The sequence below is a fragment of the Nothobranchius furzeri genome, chromosome 7 (genome assembly GCF_043380555.1).
Source record: "Nothobranchius furzeri strain GRZ-AD chromosome 7, NfurGRZ-RIMD1, whole genome shotgun sequence".
NCBI lineage: Eukaryota > Metazoa > Chordata > Actinopteri > Cyprinodontiformes > Nothobranchiidae > Nothobranchius > Nothobranchius furzeri.
The window spans coordinates 67,373,530-67,387,160 of NC_091747.1; the positions used below are offsets into that span (position 1 = coordinate 67,373,530).

Sequence of the window (13,631 nt, forward strand, 5' to 3'; positions counted from 1 at the left end):
CAAGAAACAGTTAGCATGGTGGCTCTTGCTCCCCTTTTGGTGTTTTCCTTCTGACACACGGATTCCAGTCTAGTCTGTCAAATGATGCTTCTGTGTGTGTTTGTGTACTAGTGCTCCGTAGTAGGGCCACGACCCAGGGAACAACCCTCTACGCCAGGGGTCTGCAGGTGTTACAGGAAGGTAGCAGCGGATAAACTGCTGTCTGACTTACACGTTTCAAAGGCACTAAGGTATAGGCGAGCAGTGCTTACCATTCTCCGCATGCTTAAGTCATTGGCCTTCGCACTACCTTAGGGTAACGAAGTTGGCACCGGTTAGCTTAAACAGTGTAGCTATGCATCACCTTGCATTAACCACAGGCTGCTATTGCAGATGAGCCCGCTCGAGCTCTGGTCGGGTAAACGATCCAACGTCTCACCGTGCAGGACACATTTTTAAACGGGCTAACCGTACCCAGAGCAAAAATGTTTACAATAACACAACGTAATCGTCAAGGTGGGACAAGTGTCGTGATTCAACCCCCCATCAACGAGCTCCATGGCTGGAAGCATTTCCAGGGTTAGCTCCTACTAGCCGAAGCGTTGTGTGACGCAGATCTGTCCGGCTTTTCTAATCCCAGAGTGTCTCAGTCAGACGCTAATGCAGGGCATGAGTGTAGGAGACTCAGAGGGACTATCACAATAATCATTAAAATGGTTTTTCGGTGATCCCCGTCTTTAAGAAACGTGGAAATATTTGACATGCTGGTGATCAGGAAGGCTTGCAGACATGGATCACGTACCGGGCTCCTGAGGTCTGCGGGCAGGATCTGCCTGCCTTCCACGTGCTCCTTGAACCTCCGCCGAGCCTCCTCCAGAGTGGGTTTGTGTCCCGCTTTGCCCAATTTCCCCAGAACCAGACCTCTCAAAAGGGCATCCAGATGACCTGGATGGAGTTCACACGACAGAAAAACAAAGATGTCTTTAAGGTGACCAGCAATTCACAAACACACATGAATCAGGTGATCAAGTCCACCGTTTTAATACAGCAGAGTCAGTCACACAGTTCAGCCTACAGGAGGAACCGAGGCCTCGGGGGAACGTTGCCGCCCCAACAATCGGCCCTCTGTGCAACCAAAACAAGAGAACTGCTGGACTTCAGAAAGGACAGGAGGGATCATGCTGCCTAAGGGGGCATGGGTGGCCTTGCTCAAGGGCCCAGGGACACACCTTCAGGAGGACCTGAAGTGGAAAACAAACATTTCCACTTTTACTGCGATATACGCCCAGGCCCAGAATGAAGTATAAATCCCAGATACTTAGAGCAAAGAACACGTTTGTATCGACCATAAACCTGCTATAAAATCACCACATGCATGCTTTAAATGTTGGTGGGAACACGCACGCGCACACACACACACAAAGCTCTAATGTAGTCCCTGTGACCGGGATGCCCGTGGTCCCACTCACCCTCCCCTGGTTTGCTGTCCCAGCCAAGCTTTTGACCGACGGGGGTGAAGAGGTCCCGAATGAACTCCTGGATCTCCTCGTGGAAGTCCGTGTGAGACAGCAGAGAAGACAGCACTCCCAGATTGCAGCTGAGGTCACTCCACACAGTGTAGTTGGGCTCATTAACAAACGCCTCCATCAGCTTCAGCACCTCCACTGTGCTCATCATTCCTGCACGAGACTGAAAACCAACACCAGTGTTACCATCTTAGGCTTTACCACGTGTGCTCCTTCCTTCTGCTCAGCGTGAACCTGAACAGGTTAGGGTTGGGGTTAGGGTGCCTGATCAAATGTCTCTATAGGGGCTTGCTGAAGAGGATATGAGGTCCTGGGTTCTCCGACAGACTCGTGGAGGTTTTAAAGTCTCTGCTTCATGAAAACCGTTCATTCTTACTGATGTCTAAAGTAATGTTTTCCCCTTTTAGTAACGCCTTCAAACTCTCTAAACTCTGAACATTTCAACAGAAACACCCAGAAGTGTTGCTCAGACTGAAGGTCCACGTCTCCACCATCTTCTGGTGTAAAGCTAGAACTTCATGAGGGATTATATTTGCAGCTGTGGCTCATTAATGCAGTGTTGGGACTTTGGTGCTTAATGGCTCATAAAATGTTGTCCAAAAATACTATTAGAAATGCTTTTGTGGATATTTGGTTGTAAAACACATAACAGCAGTTTTCTAGTAAAAAGTTCCTTTCTCTTGTTTCTAAATGTGAACCTCTGACGTAACCAAAGGGAGTTAGAAGCTAGGCTTCCTCAGCTCGGTGTGGAGAGTGGCTAGTTGTAGGCTAGAGGTCATGTGATCCAGTCAGTGTGTGTTTACTAGTGTTGGGTTGTGTTCATGTTGGTAAACTAGAGTGTGTGAAGGCTGTACCGACTCCAGCCTGTCTGGACATCGAGTCCACGGGTTTCCAGATCAGAGGAACAACACCTCTATCTCCGTGCCTGAGGGCGTTTTGTGCAGCAAAAGACGGACTTCTGTAGCCCACATCAGTCGGTACCGGGTCAGGGAGGTCCGCGCTGGGCTCCGGAGACCCGTGGAGGGGTTTAAAAGTTAAATGTGGATTTCTGGAGCTCAAATCACCATCAGAACCAGGTCAGAACCGACCAGCAGATGAGATGGTCAGATGAGCGGGCCAGCTGGTTTCTGGGTCAGAACTGGATCAGAACCACTGCCTGGACCACCAGGAGAGGATCATGTGCAGCTTTTAAAAATACCAGCTGGACTGGCTCACTGGTGTCTGGGTCGGGTCCAGCTCACAGAAGCCCGCATGAGCTCCAGAACTGGAGGACTGGCGTCTCTCTCCCTCTCTCTAAACTAGGTTAGGGTGAACGGATATTAGCGAGTATGAGACCGCTGGCAGACGCTCATTAGTATTAATATTATATTAACTGACCGATGCTACTTTAACTGTCTGGTACATGATAGTAATCTGTACAATATTGTGATGCTAGCACACGAGTTTAAGCTAGCATTGTGTAACAGAATGAAATGACTGTTTTCCACCTAAAAGTCATTTCCCCCCTCCCCTCAGCAAGAACTTATCTGCATGAGACTGCCTCAAGGTCTCATGCATTTGCTTCTAAACTGCTTCCTTTCCAGCCCAAGAGAAGAATGAAGACGAAGGACTCTTTCCTTTTAATAAATCAAAGAAATCTATTTCTAATAAAGCTAATCAAACAAAGTGTTAGTCAATAATAAAATGTGAACCGATCTGTGAAATGACAATGTTATGATTAGTAAGGTTTAATAAGTAATATGACTTTAATCTAGCTGCACTAGACATCCTGATCACACGTCATGTAAACACATGACACAATGCTTTGACTCATCCAATCAGAACCTTCCTTTCTGAAGCGTGGCATAGTCTCTGTGGTGTTTATAAATCTGTCCAACTTTGATTCGACCAGAAATAAAAACATCCAGATTAATAAAACCAGTCCCCACGCCATCTTAGTTCAGTTCACCGCATGCTAAGAGAAGTAACGGACCGGCCACCCGGACTTCCTTTTTAAGCAAAGAACCAACAAGCTGGATAAAATCTGTTGCATTTTACCAGCCAAGCAACGGTTCCTTTCAGAATAAAAGCTGAACTCACTGACCCTCTGTGTCCATCTGACGCCGTCAACCAACTGTCACTTTTTACCTGGAGACAATCCAAAGACTAGTCTGTCGTACTGCTGACGCTGTTTCATCGGCTCCGGTACCGAAAGGGGGGTCTGAGGACCTGGCATTCTGGATCTGTACGGAGGTCTCATCCTGAAGGGTGTGTGTGGAGCGACAACATGGCGTCTCATGTGTTTATGAAACTCCGATCATAGCTTAAGAGCAAAACATCACAACATCATTCAGACTTGCTTCTCCGGATACGAGAGTTCTGATGACAACATCACTCACACATACACCAATCAGCTCACGTCTCATTCACACCAGATCCATTCACTTAGAGTTTAGAGTTAGTCTTGTTTAAAATTGTTTAGAAATAAATCTTCTTAAACATTTTAAAGGTGACTCTCTCTTCTCTTGTCTCTGAGTGAATACGAAGTGTTACATAATCCCTGCAATAAAAAGTTCCAATCTTCTGGTTAAAAGTACCCAAAGATCCATAAGATTGATTTCATATTTACTACGGAATCTCGTGTCTTATGGTTCATTAAATAGATGTAAATTAACCCTTTACAACTGTTAACTCACAAGCTGCCCCCCCCCCCCCCCCCCCCCCCGCTGCTTCTCCTCCTCTATCTCTCTGTTTTAGCCGATGGTTTCTCCCTCTGGTTGGTCTCTGCTCTCTGGGGCGAGCAGCAAACTCATAACTTTATGGTTCTGGTCCAGCAGAAGTAGAATTATGAACATGTAAAGGTTCCTCTGTGTCAGAGCCGCAGTAGAGTCCATGTTTTTCTCTGGATTAAGCTAACAGGACTCCCTCAGCTGACGCCACTTGGTTTGGAAAAAACCATAACTCTCACAAAAATGACTCTAAAAGCCTAAATAAGTCATGTTTGTGTAAAAAAAAATGTTTAAAACGAGTTTCTATCATGTTTCTCTAAACATCGGTTCATGGGAGTCTCTGACCTGCATTATACTCTTTAAAGGGTTCATTTTAAAGTCTCAGAAGGCCTTTTAGTCATAAACCTGCACATTTATAACTTATTTATTACTATTATTTAATGCACACGAGTGGGGCCAAGTCAAACATTCATGTATATTGTGCATGTCAGTGCTACATACATACATACATCATGGTTTGTAATTGATTTAATGCAATGCCTCGGTTTTAGTGAGGCGATGCACATCGCAGCCATAAATGCTGCGGTTCTAACTATCGACAATCATTTCTTCGTGTTTCGGTTTCAGTCAACAATTTTCCTTCTGGGTCATCCCTAAACACTATTAAACTTGATCAACATCAGAACAGAGGCGCCCTGCGCCATCGAGTCCGTAGCTGCAACCAAGGAAAAAAGGACCGAGCCCTTTTCTTACCTTTTAACATTAATCTGATACACAGCTGAGTGACAACAATCCAACCACAGAGCCTGAATTTGTATTCTCAACCATGACTTCATCTAATTAGCTTGCTGTGATGTTTTTTGCTCCCCCAGGAAAGAAAGATGTGCTGGAATCATCCTGAACGATATGATACCCCCCCCCATGCGTGTAGCAGCTTAAATCACAGATGCGTAAGCAGACCACCCCTAACCCCTGCTTGATGAGTGTATTCACATTAGTGAGTCTTACAAGGGAGAAGAGGTCATTCTGCAGGCCCAGCCGGTCCACAGGCTGCAGACTGAGGTCTCGGATTCCTGGCAGAACGTTCTTCAGCATAGACGAGCTGTACTGGATACGATAGAAGCCCACAGTGCCCGGGTTCACCTGTACACAAAAACACACTCGGCCATTCACATCCTTCTGCACTTCATTTGGGTTAAGGGAAAGCAGGACTCAAACTAATGAAAACTGAGTCCGGGTAGGGCTGCAACAACGAATCGATGAAGAAATGCACACGATCATTTAGGATGGTGCGTCTACACGTATGGCACGTGAACCCAGAACAAACATTTCTCAGCGGCCATTGCAACGTTTCTAATTTCTACATGAAAACCTGTCAGAGACGACACAGCTCAAGCTGCCGATGATCAACAGCAAGGTCGACGTGCAGCAGCAGAACTCAAACCTCATTGACCTTGTTGCTGAATGAAGGCCCAAGTCTGCCAGGGACGGCTTCTTCGCTATACAGAGTACATAAGAGCCTTTCTGCTGACTGGTTTCGGCTAACGTCTGTAGCCATCTTAGCCAAGCCCTGACCAGCTGGGCTCTTCCACCAGTGACAAGATCACAGAAGCGGTTTACTGATGATGTCATCACCACACAGTAAAGTACCAAATAGGGAGCCTAAGTCTCCTCCCCTTCCAGTCGGCTCATGGGTCCCTGAACGGGGCTAGCAACGCGATTTTCTAGCCCGCTGTGCCTTACGTCCTGCAGCACACGCGTTGTACTGCAGTTTAAATGAAAAGTGATGATGGGTGTTTCGACCACGCCAGTCACGCACTTTAAGATTTATCAGCTTGTAAAAGTTCATAATTAGCATGACTACAAACTAGAAATCAGCACGTCACATATGTGACATCACCACATAAGCTCCTCCCCCTAGCGTAGCTGCTTCTCTCCACATGACCAGATTCATGGCGGTTCTTTCGTTCTGTGGGAAGTTTGCTAAACTTACGGCCATTTTCCCTCAGTTTCCTCCGTGTCTGGTTCGATGACGTCACTTTGGTGAAGCGCATTTGTAGTCCTGGACTTATTTTCACACAACACCTAAGATAGTGTTTCCCCCCATTTGAAAATAAGCACGTTCTTGGTATCAAAATGTGTTTATAAAACTCATGGACCTCATATGTGAAATCCATGGAACATCACAAGTGGAATTAGAAAAGCGTTTTTAGCCCCTTTGACTTGCATTAATTTTCTCGTTCTTCCGGGTACCTGTGATGCGGAAGTAGATGGGCGTGGCTTAGGCTCCCTATTGACCCTTCGCACGTGACGCCGCTCATGTGACTGTCCCCTTCGCCATGATGGATGGCAAAAAGACTGTTTACACCCGTAGAAACTCCAGTGAAGCTAGTCAAAACAAGCCAGTTTGTAGCCTTTTATGGCTTTTATTGAGTTGATTTGACAGTAAAATGGTTTTAGCTTGCTGCGTGGTCGGCTGCACTGAGAGACAAGGACGTGAACTCAACTCGTTTTGTTTTTATAATAACTTTGATGGAGACTGAGGACGGAGATGAACTGCAGCGATCAATCAAGCGGACTAGCAGGCCTCGGATTAGCAGCGAACATGGTTTTAGCGGGTAAGATTAACGTTCATTTATTTCACGAGGAAGACAGAGACAGGGATAAATCCTGATGGACGGGTATTTCACCACGGAGGCTGTGCGCCGTCCACTGTAGTGTAAAGCGAGATAATTATTAACAATATTAAAGCTCCGATGGATGATTACGTGTGTTAAAATTACGTTATTTATTTATGTATATGAGCGTCGGCGTTCATAGAGCTTCTCATTCCGGTGTGAGAGCAGCAGCTGGACCCGGTAACACCACCAGCAACAGAAGCCGGCAGGGATCTGGACTTTCTAACAATCAGCTTTGGTGTGAAGTGAAACGCTGTTTATAACATAAAGTTATAAATCCAGAGGGGTGAATTTAGGCAAAGTCAGCTACACGTTTACATCGGTGAACAGCTGCAGAGAGACCGTAAGCTAACGTTGGTAAGCTAGTTAGCATAGCGCTCTCTATGAGCCCCCGCTAGATGCGCTACCTCTTCTGATAACTGAACTGGGCATGAACTAGTTGAAGGACCACTGGAGCAGTTTTGTTTTTGTTTTGATCGCAAAAACAACTTCAGGCTCTGCTTTTCCCTTTGTTTAGTAATCGTGTCGCTCACTGTTTACACGCTTTTGCCGTCCAGCATGGTCGACCCACATGATTAGGTGACGTCGGTGCAAAGGGTCAATAAGCTGTGCTGCAGCATTCTTGTCCATTCTTTGGTCATTGTGCATATCCTGCTTCAACTCCACCTGCTTTACTCCCACCAGCATTCGTGTTGCCATCAGCTAACCTGAGAGAACCGACACAAACAGGCACTTCGCCACCTGCTGTACCGGAGTGGAACAAACTTCATTTAGTAATTCAGCTTTCTAACTGACATGTAAACCAGTATAAACGCTCCCAGTTATCGCTGCTGGTCAACTGAAGCGCACATGAAACACCGACACTTTAATTAGAATTTGTTATCTTTCATTGGTTTCATATTTTACTTTGTTTTTCTGATTGTAATTTATTTCTGTTTTAGGATCATTAGGATTTGTTTAGTTGTTTTTGTGATTCTCTGTCTGTGATGAGTACTACATAAACAACATGCTCACTTTTTCTACATCTATCATCAAGTCCTACCTAGGACTGCTCTAAATGTTTTGCTCAGCTTCTTCTGCTGAAGACTTCATGGGAAAACACTTTGTGTGGAGGTGCTTGATGTAGTTTCTGCACCCATTATCAACAAAACCAGAGAACAAGAGTGAGACCCGACCTTGATCCACTGGTCCGGACCGACGCCTCTCACAGTTACCGAGGTCTCGGGCTTTTCCAGCAGCAACTTCAGCTTGGTGCATGTGGGATCGTTGCTAGTACAAATGCTAATGGGGACCATCCAGCTCGGACAATCCTCACCTGTTACACATGAACAGCTTTTCACAGCCAAATCTAAGGAAGTGTGAATCATCGGAGAGCTCACTGACATGAACTCACCATCATGGAGTCCACTGGCACAGAATTTCTTCTGAGATATCTTCAGGACACGATCATCACCTTGCTGTAAACATGTTCATGAAGACAGAAACTCACAACTAGGGATGACAGTGTTGGGAAAGCCCGTTTTTATATCTATCTATACATATATCTATATCTATATATCTATATCATACATCTATATATCTATATCATCTATACATATATCTATATATCTATATCTATATTTATATATCTAATCATCTATACATATATATCTATATCATCTATACATATATCTATATCTATATTTATATATCTAATCATCTATACATATATCTATATATCTATATCATCTATACATATATCTATATCTATACATCTATATCTATATCTATATATCTATATCTATATTTATATATCTAATCATCTATACATATATCTATATCTATATTTATATATCTAATCATCTATACATATATCTATATATCTATATCATCTATACATATATCTATATCTATATATCTATATCTATATATCTATATCATCTATACATATATCTTTATCTATCTATACATATATCTATATCTATATAGCTATATCTATATCATCTATATCATCTATACATATATCTATATCATCTATACATATATCTATATCTATATATCTATATCTATATTTATATATCTAATCATCTATACATATATATCTATATCTATATTTATATATCTAATCATCTATACATATATATCTATATCATCTATACATATATCTATATCTATATTTATATATCTAATCATCTATACATATATCTATATATCTATATCATCTATACATATATCTATATCTATATATCTATATCTATATATCTATATCATCTATACATATATCTTTATCTATCTATACATATATCTATATCTATATATCTATATCTATATCATCTATACATATATCTATATCTATATATCTATATCTATATCATCTATACATATATCTATATCTATATATCTATATCATCTATACATATATCTATATCTATATATCTATATCTATATCATCTATACATATATCTATATCTATATATCTATATCTATATCATCTATACATATATCTATATCTATATATCTATATCTATATCATCTATACATATATCTATATCTATATATCTATATCATCTATACATATATCTATATCTATATATCTATATCTATATCATCTATACATATATCTATATATATCTGTCTATCTATATCATATATATATATATCTATATCATCTATACATATATCTATATCTATCTGTCTATCTATATCATATATATATATATATATCTATATAATCTATATATATATCTATACATATACATATACATATACATATACATATATATATATATATATGTATAGATTTTTTTTTGATAGCATGAGGAAAATCTGTTGGAGTGGTTTTCATAAAAGGTGAATTATTAATCTACCGGGGGAAGAACCAGGCTGAGATAGGAAGCAAAGATGTACCTCAAATTAATTTCCAGAGTGCAAAACACTTCATTATTTTTACATTAAGGAACTTCTCAAATTCTGTGAATTTTCTGACTTGTTTGCTCGAAAATAAAAAATAAAGTTAGAGCTTGGGTCATAAAGAGCAACAATCAGCCCAAAATGCTTTAGTTAAAGACAAAGTACATAAATAAACGAATAGTTAATATTACCGGCGCGACTCTGACTATTGTTTCCCCCGGTTTATTCCAGTTAATTCCATACTCAGAAACTTCATCTTCCGAGTAGAAATAATGAACTGCTGCCCCTAACCTGATGCTGGCAGCAGTAGCTCTAGAGAATGCTGCTGTTGTGTCCTTGGGCAAGACACTTAACCCACCTTGCCCGCCGGTGGTGGTCGGAGGGACCGGTGGCGCCAGTGCTCGGCAGCCTCGCCTCTGTAGTGCGCCCCAGGGCAGCTGTGGCTACATTGTAGCTCATCCCCATGGGAATGGGTGAATGACTGACTGTGTTGTGAAGCGCCTTAGGGGGTTGTAGATCGCCAAGGCGGTGCTATCCAAATACAGGCCACTTACAATTAGTGCATCTCTACATACGACTGTCAGATGATAGTTTCTATCATTCAGGCAAAGTGCACCTGCACTGGTTACTGGTTACGGCACCCTTAGTTCTAGATGAGCCTGCTCTGTTTGGTTGTACCTTTCAGCGTGGCACAGACCGACAGCCCGTGTTCTGGGTTCAAACTGAGAGCTCACCTGCTCCTCGTCCACTGCTATTATAGGGAAACCCATCTGCTTGGTCCAGGAGCCCATGACTGCAGCGATGGGCTTCCCACTGGCCTGCTCCAGACAGCTCCACAGGTCCTCTGTAAAAACAGCAGATTTAGGAGAAAGGCCCATAATCTGGATGACCAGGTGAAAACTAATCTGCTCATCGGCTTCAACAATGTGTTGTGAATGATCTACCTGTTGATGCATTTTTATGTTGGAACTTTAAAAGGTAAGCATTCATTCCTTTCCTAAAATCCTGCACAGACACAACAGGAGGTGAAAACAGACAGACCCACATCTGAACATGGAAGAAATGCTCGCTGCCTGCTGGACCACTGACCTCATCTCCTATGTAGTTGTGCAGCATCCGGATCACAGATGCTCCTTTGCTGTAGGAGATGGCGTCAAAGATTTCATCTACTTCTGATGGATGGCCAACATCCACCTGAAGCAGGTAACATCAGGCCAGTGTTAGTGCAACTGCTGTTGGGAGTCACATCATCAACATGCAAGATCTATTATCAGGGTTCCAAGCCCGAAGGGCTCCACTAAAGAGAAAAATCAGGAAAAATCAAACATGGCAGCCAGATAGAAAGTCCCTACCGCCACTCAGATTTCAAAATTCATACCCAGAAACACCTGGAAGGCACTAATGCAAAGGTCCATGCGGTTTGGCTAATAACTCCCAAACCAGAAGTCTCACACTCAAAAACTTGATTTTGCAAATATGTCGTATTAGCCACGCCCATTTCTGCCTAACTACAGGATGGACCATTTATATGGACACACCTTAATCCAGTGGGAATGGTTGGTGATATTAACGTCCTGTTGGTGGCACATTAGTAGATGTGAGGGGGCAAACTTACATATTTATCTGAGATGTTAGCCATACCTATTTGCTTAATGAAAGATTTACACATGGAAAAGTTTTCCTGAGCGTTTAACTCAGAATGTGTGGGAGGGGCGGGGCCACGTGAGGAATGACGAGGGCAGGGATGGAGCCGGGTGGGAGACTTTACCTGGTTGGCTTGGAAACCGCCGCTGATAACTGCTTGCAGTCCTAGTTATTACTGTTGTTATTATTATTGACCTCTCTCAAGCTAAATATGTCAGTGGGATCAGCTTTCCCCCCCCCCCACACACACACACACAGCAGCCCAGTCAGGCTCAACGGTGCTTCAGCTCTAAACACCTCAATGCAGTGATTCCCAATCAGGGGTACGCGCCCCTCGTGGTCTGCCAGCGCAACACAAGTGATACGCGGAAAAGTTTATTTCTCATTACCCAGAAGGTAACTACCAACACTGCTTACAGTGAGGACATGTGCTGCTGCCCTTGAGTCAGGATGTTGTGGATCGGTGGGCGGAGTACTTACTACTGAAGACCTCCTCAATCCCAACGACATGTCTTCCACACTGGGACTAGGAGATCAGGGTTCAAATCCCGGTCGGGTCACACCAAGGACTAAAAATTGGACCCAATTCCTCCCTGCATGACAGCTTTAAGGGGTTGGATTGGGGGGTTAAACCACCAAATAGTCTCTGAGCGCGGCCACAGCCGCAGCTCCCCACTCCCCACAGGGATGGGTCAAATGTGGAGGACAACGAGGGGTACTCGGGGAGTATGGGGTACCAGGCCTTTGATACGGGCCGTTAGGTCTCTGTATGACAGGATTTCTAGGTGCAGCCAAGGTGTGGAGGGGATCCGTTTTGGTGGCCTGAGGATCAGGTCTCAGCTTTTAGCAGATGATGTGGTCCTGTTGTCTTCATCAGACGGGGACCACCAGCTTTCGCTGGAGCGGTTCGCATCAGAGTGTGAAGCAGCTGGGATGAGAATCAGCTCCTCTGAATACAAGACCACGGTCTTGAGTCGGAAAAGGGTAGAATGCCTTCTCCGGGTCAGCGATTAAGTCCTGCCCCAAGTGGAGGAGTTGAAGTATCTCGGGGTCTTGTTCACGAGTGAGGGGAAACTGGAGCGTGAGATCAACAGACGGATTGGCAATTATCTTCTTGTTTCTTATTCTTTTTCAGCATGAAGGATGCGGGCAGCATCGTCCTCTGCTGCCCACACATGAACGGAAGTGACACCACAAACAGCTGGCGGCTCTGACGAAGGCGGCAGTTCTGGCCAAAACATGTTAGCCGAAGGTAAAGCAACATCTAATTACTTCACTGTGTTAAGAAAAAGAAGATAATTACAAATCAACACAAGAGGCAGATTGGCGCTGCGTCTGCAGTGATGCGGGCGTTGCACCAATCTGTCGTGGTGAAGAGAGCTTTCCTACCCTCTCCTACGGTCACGAGCTTTAGGTAGTGACCGAAAGAAAGAAATTGCAGATACAAATGGCCAAAATAAGTTTTCTCTGCAGGGCGGCTGCAGAATTGCCTTTTCAAGATGGCAGCAAGTGCTGCAGAAGCCGGTTAACAGTTCGTTTAGGTCAGTTGTGTGGCAGCAGGGAAACACTGAAAACCTTTAGAACAGGGGGCGCTATGAGCAGGGTTGAATACTGATGGAAAACCAGAGCAGGGTTGCAGCTGCACGTGAAGCCTTGTTCACACCGAGTGCAGAATGAATACGGTCCAGTTTTGCATAGATCAGAAATCACTGAGTCCCATCAGAGCGTCTACACCAGCTGTGGTGGGGAAGCAGAGCTCCAGAAACTTTACACATGGAGTTCATTTCTTCTGGAGCCTGCATGAGGATTGTTAAAGTTAAAAAAGTCACCTGAGTCAGACAGGAAGTGAGATGTGGTTCAGAGTTGAGATCTGAATAATCAGCAGTACGTTCTACTTTTGGGGAATCATCAACGACTAAGGGGTATGAGAAAAAGGCTCAGGGGGGGGGTCCACAAGTCAAAAACGGTAGGGAAACCCTGCCTTAATGAACACATCCTGTTATGTTTGTGAAAGAAAATCCTGTCCGTCTCACCTCTATGGGATGACTACTGTCCAGAGCGTCCAGGTCCAGAGCACGGGTGTAGTCTGCTGAGACAAACTGAGTCCAGATGTCATATTCTGGGAAGCAGTGGTCAACACATAGATACTCGATCCAAGATGCAAACCCCTCGTTGAGCCACAGGTGGGTCCACCATTCCTGTGGAAA

The 13,631-nt window shown here is 43.8% G+C and overlaps 1 protein-coding gene across 1 annotated transcript in view; it reads right to left on the bottom strand.

Annotated features, from left to right (window-relative positions):
- npepps (aminopeptidase puromycin sensitive) overlaps positions 1–13,631 on the bottom strand; it is a 41,332-nt gene that overhangs the window by 4,186 nt on the left and 23,515 nt on the right. The window contains exons 10-18 of the mRNA XM_015954509.3: positions 13,458–13,622; positions 10,870–10,974; positions 10,725–10,785; positions 10,515–10,624; positions 8,285–8,348; positions 8,067–8,206; positions 5,222–5,356; positions 1,449–1,668; positions 782–924 (exon numbers count right to left, since the gene is read on the bottom strand). Of these exons, the coding sequence (XP_015809995.3) occupies positions 782–924; positions 1,449–1,668; positions 5,222–5,356; positions 8,067–8,206; positions 8,285–8,348; positions 10,515–10,624; positions 10,725–10,785; positions 10,870–10,974; positions 13,458–13,622 (1,143 nt within the window). The remainder of the gene's footprint in view (positions 1–781; positions 925–1,448; positions 1,669–5,221; positions 5,357–8,066; positions 8,207–8,284; positions 8,349–10,514; positions 10,625–10,724; positions 10,786–10,869; positions 10,975–13,457; positions 13,623–13,631) is intronic.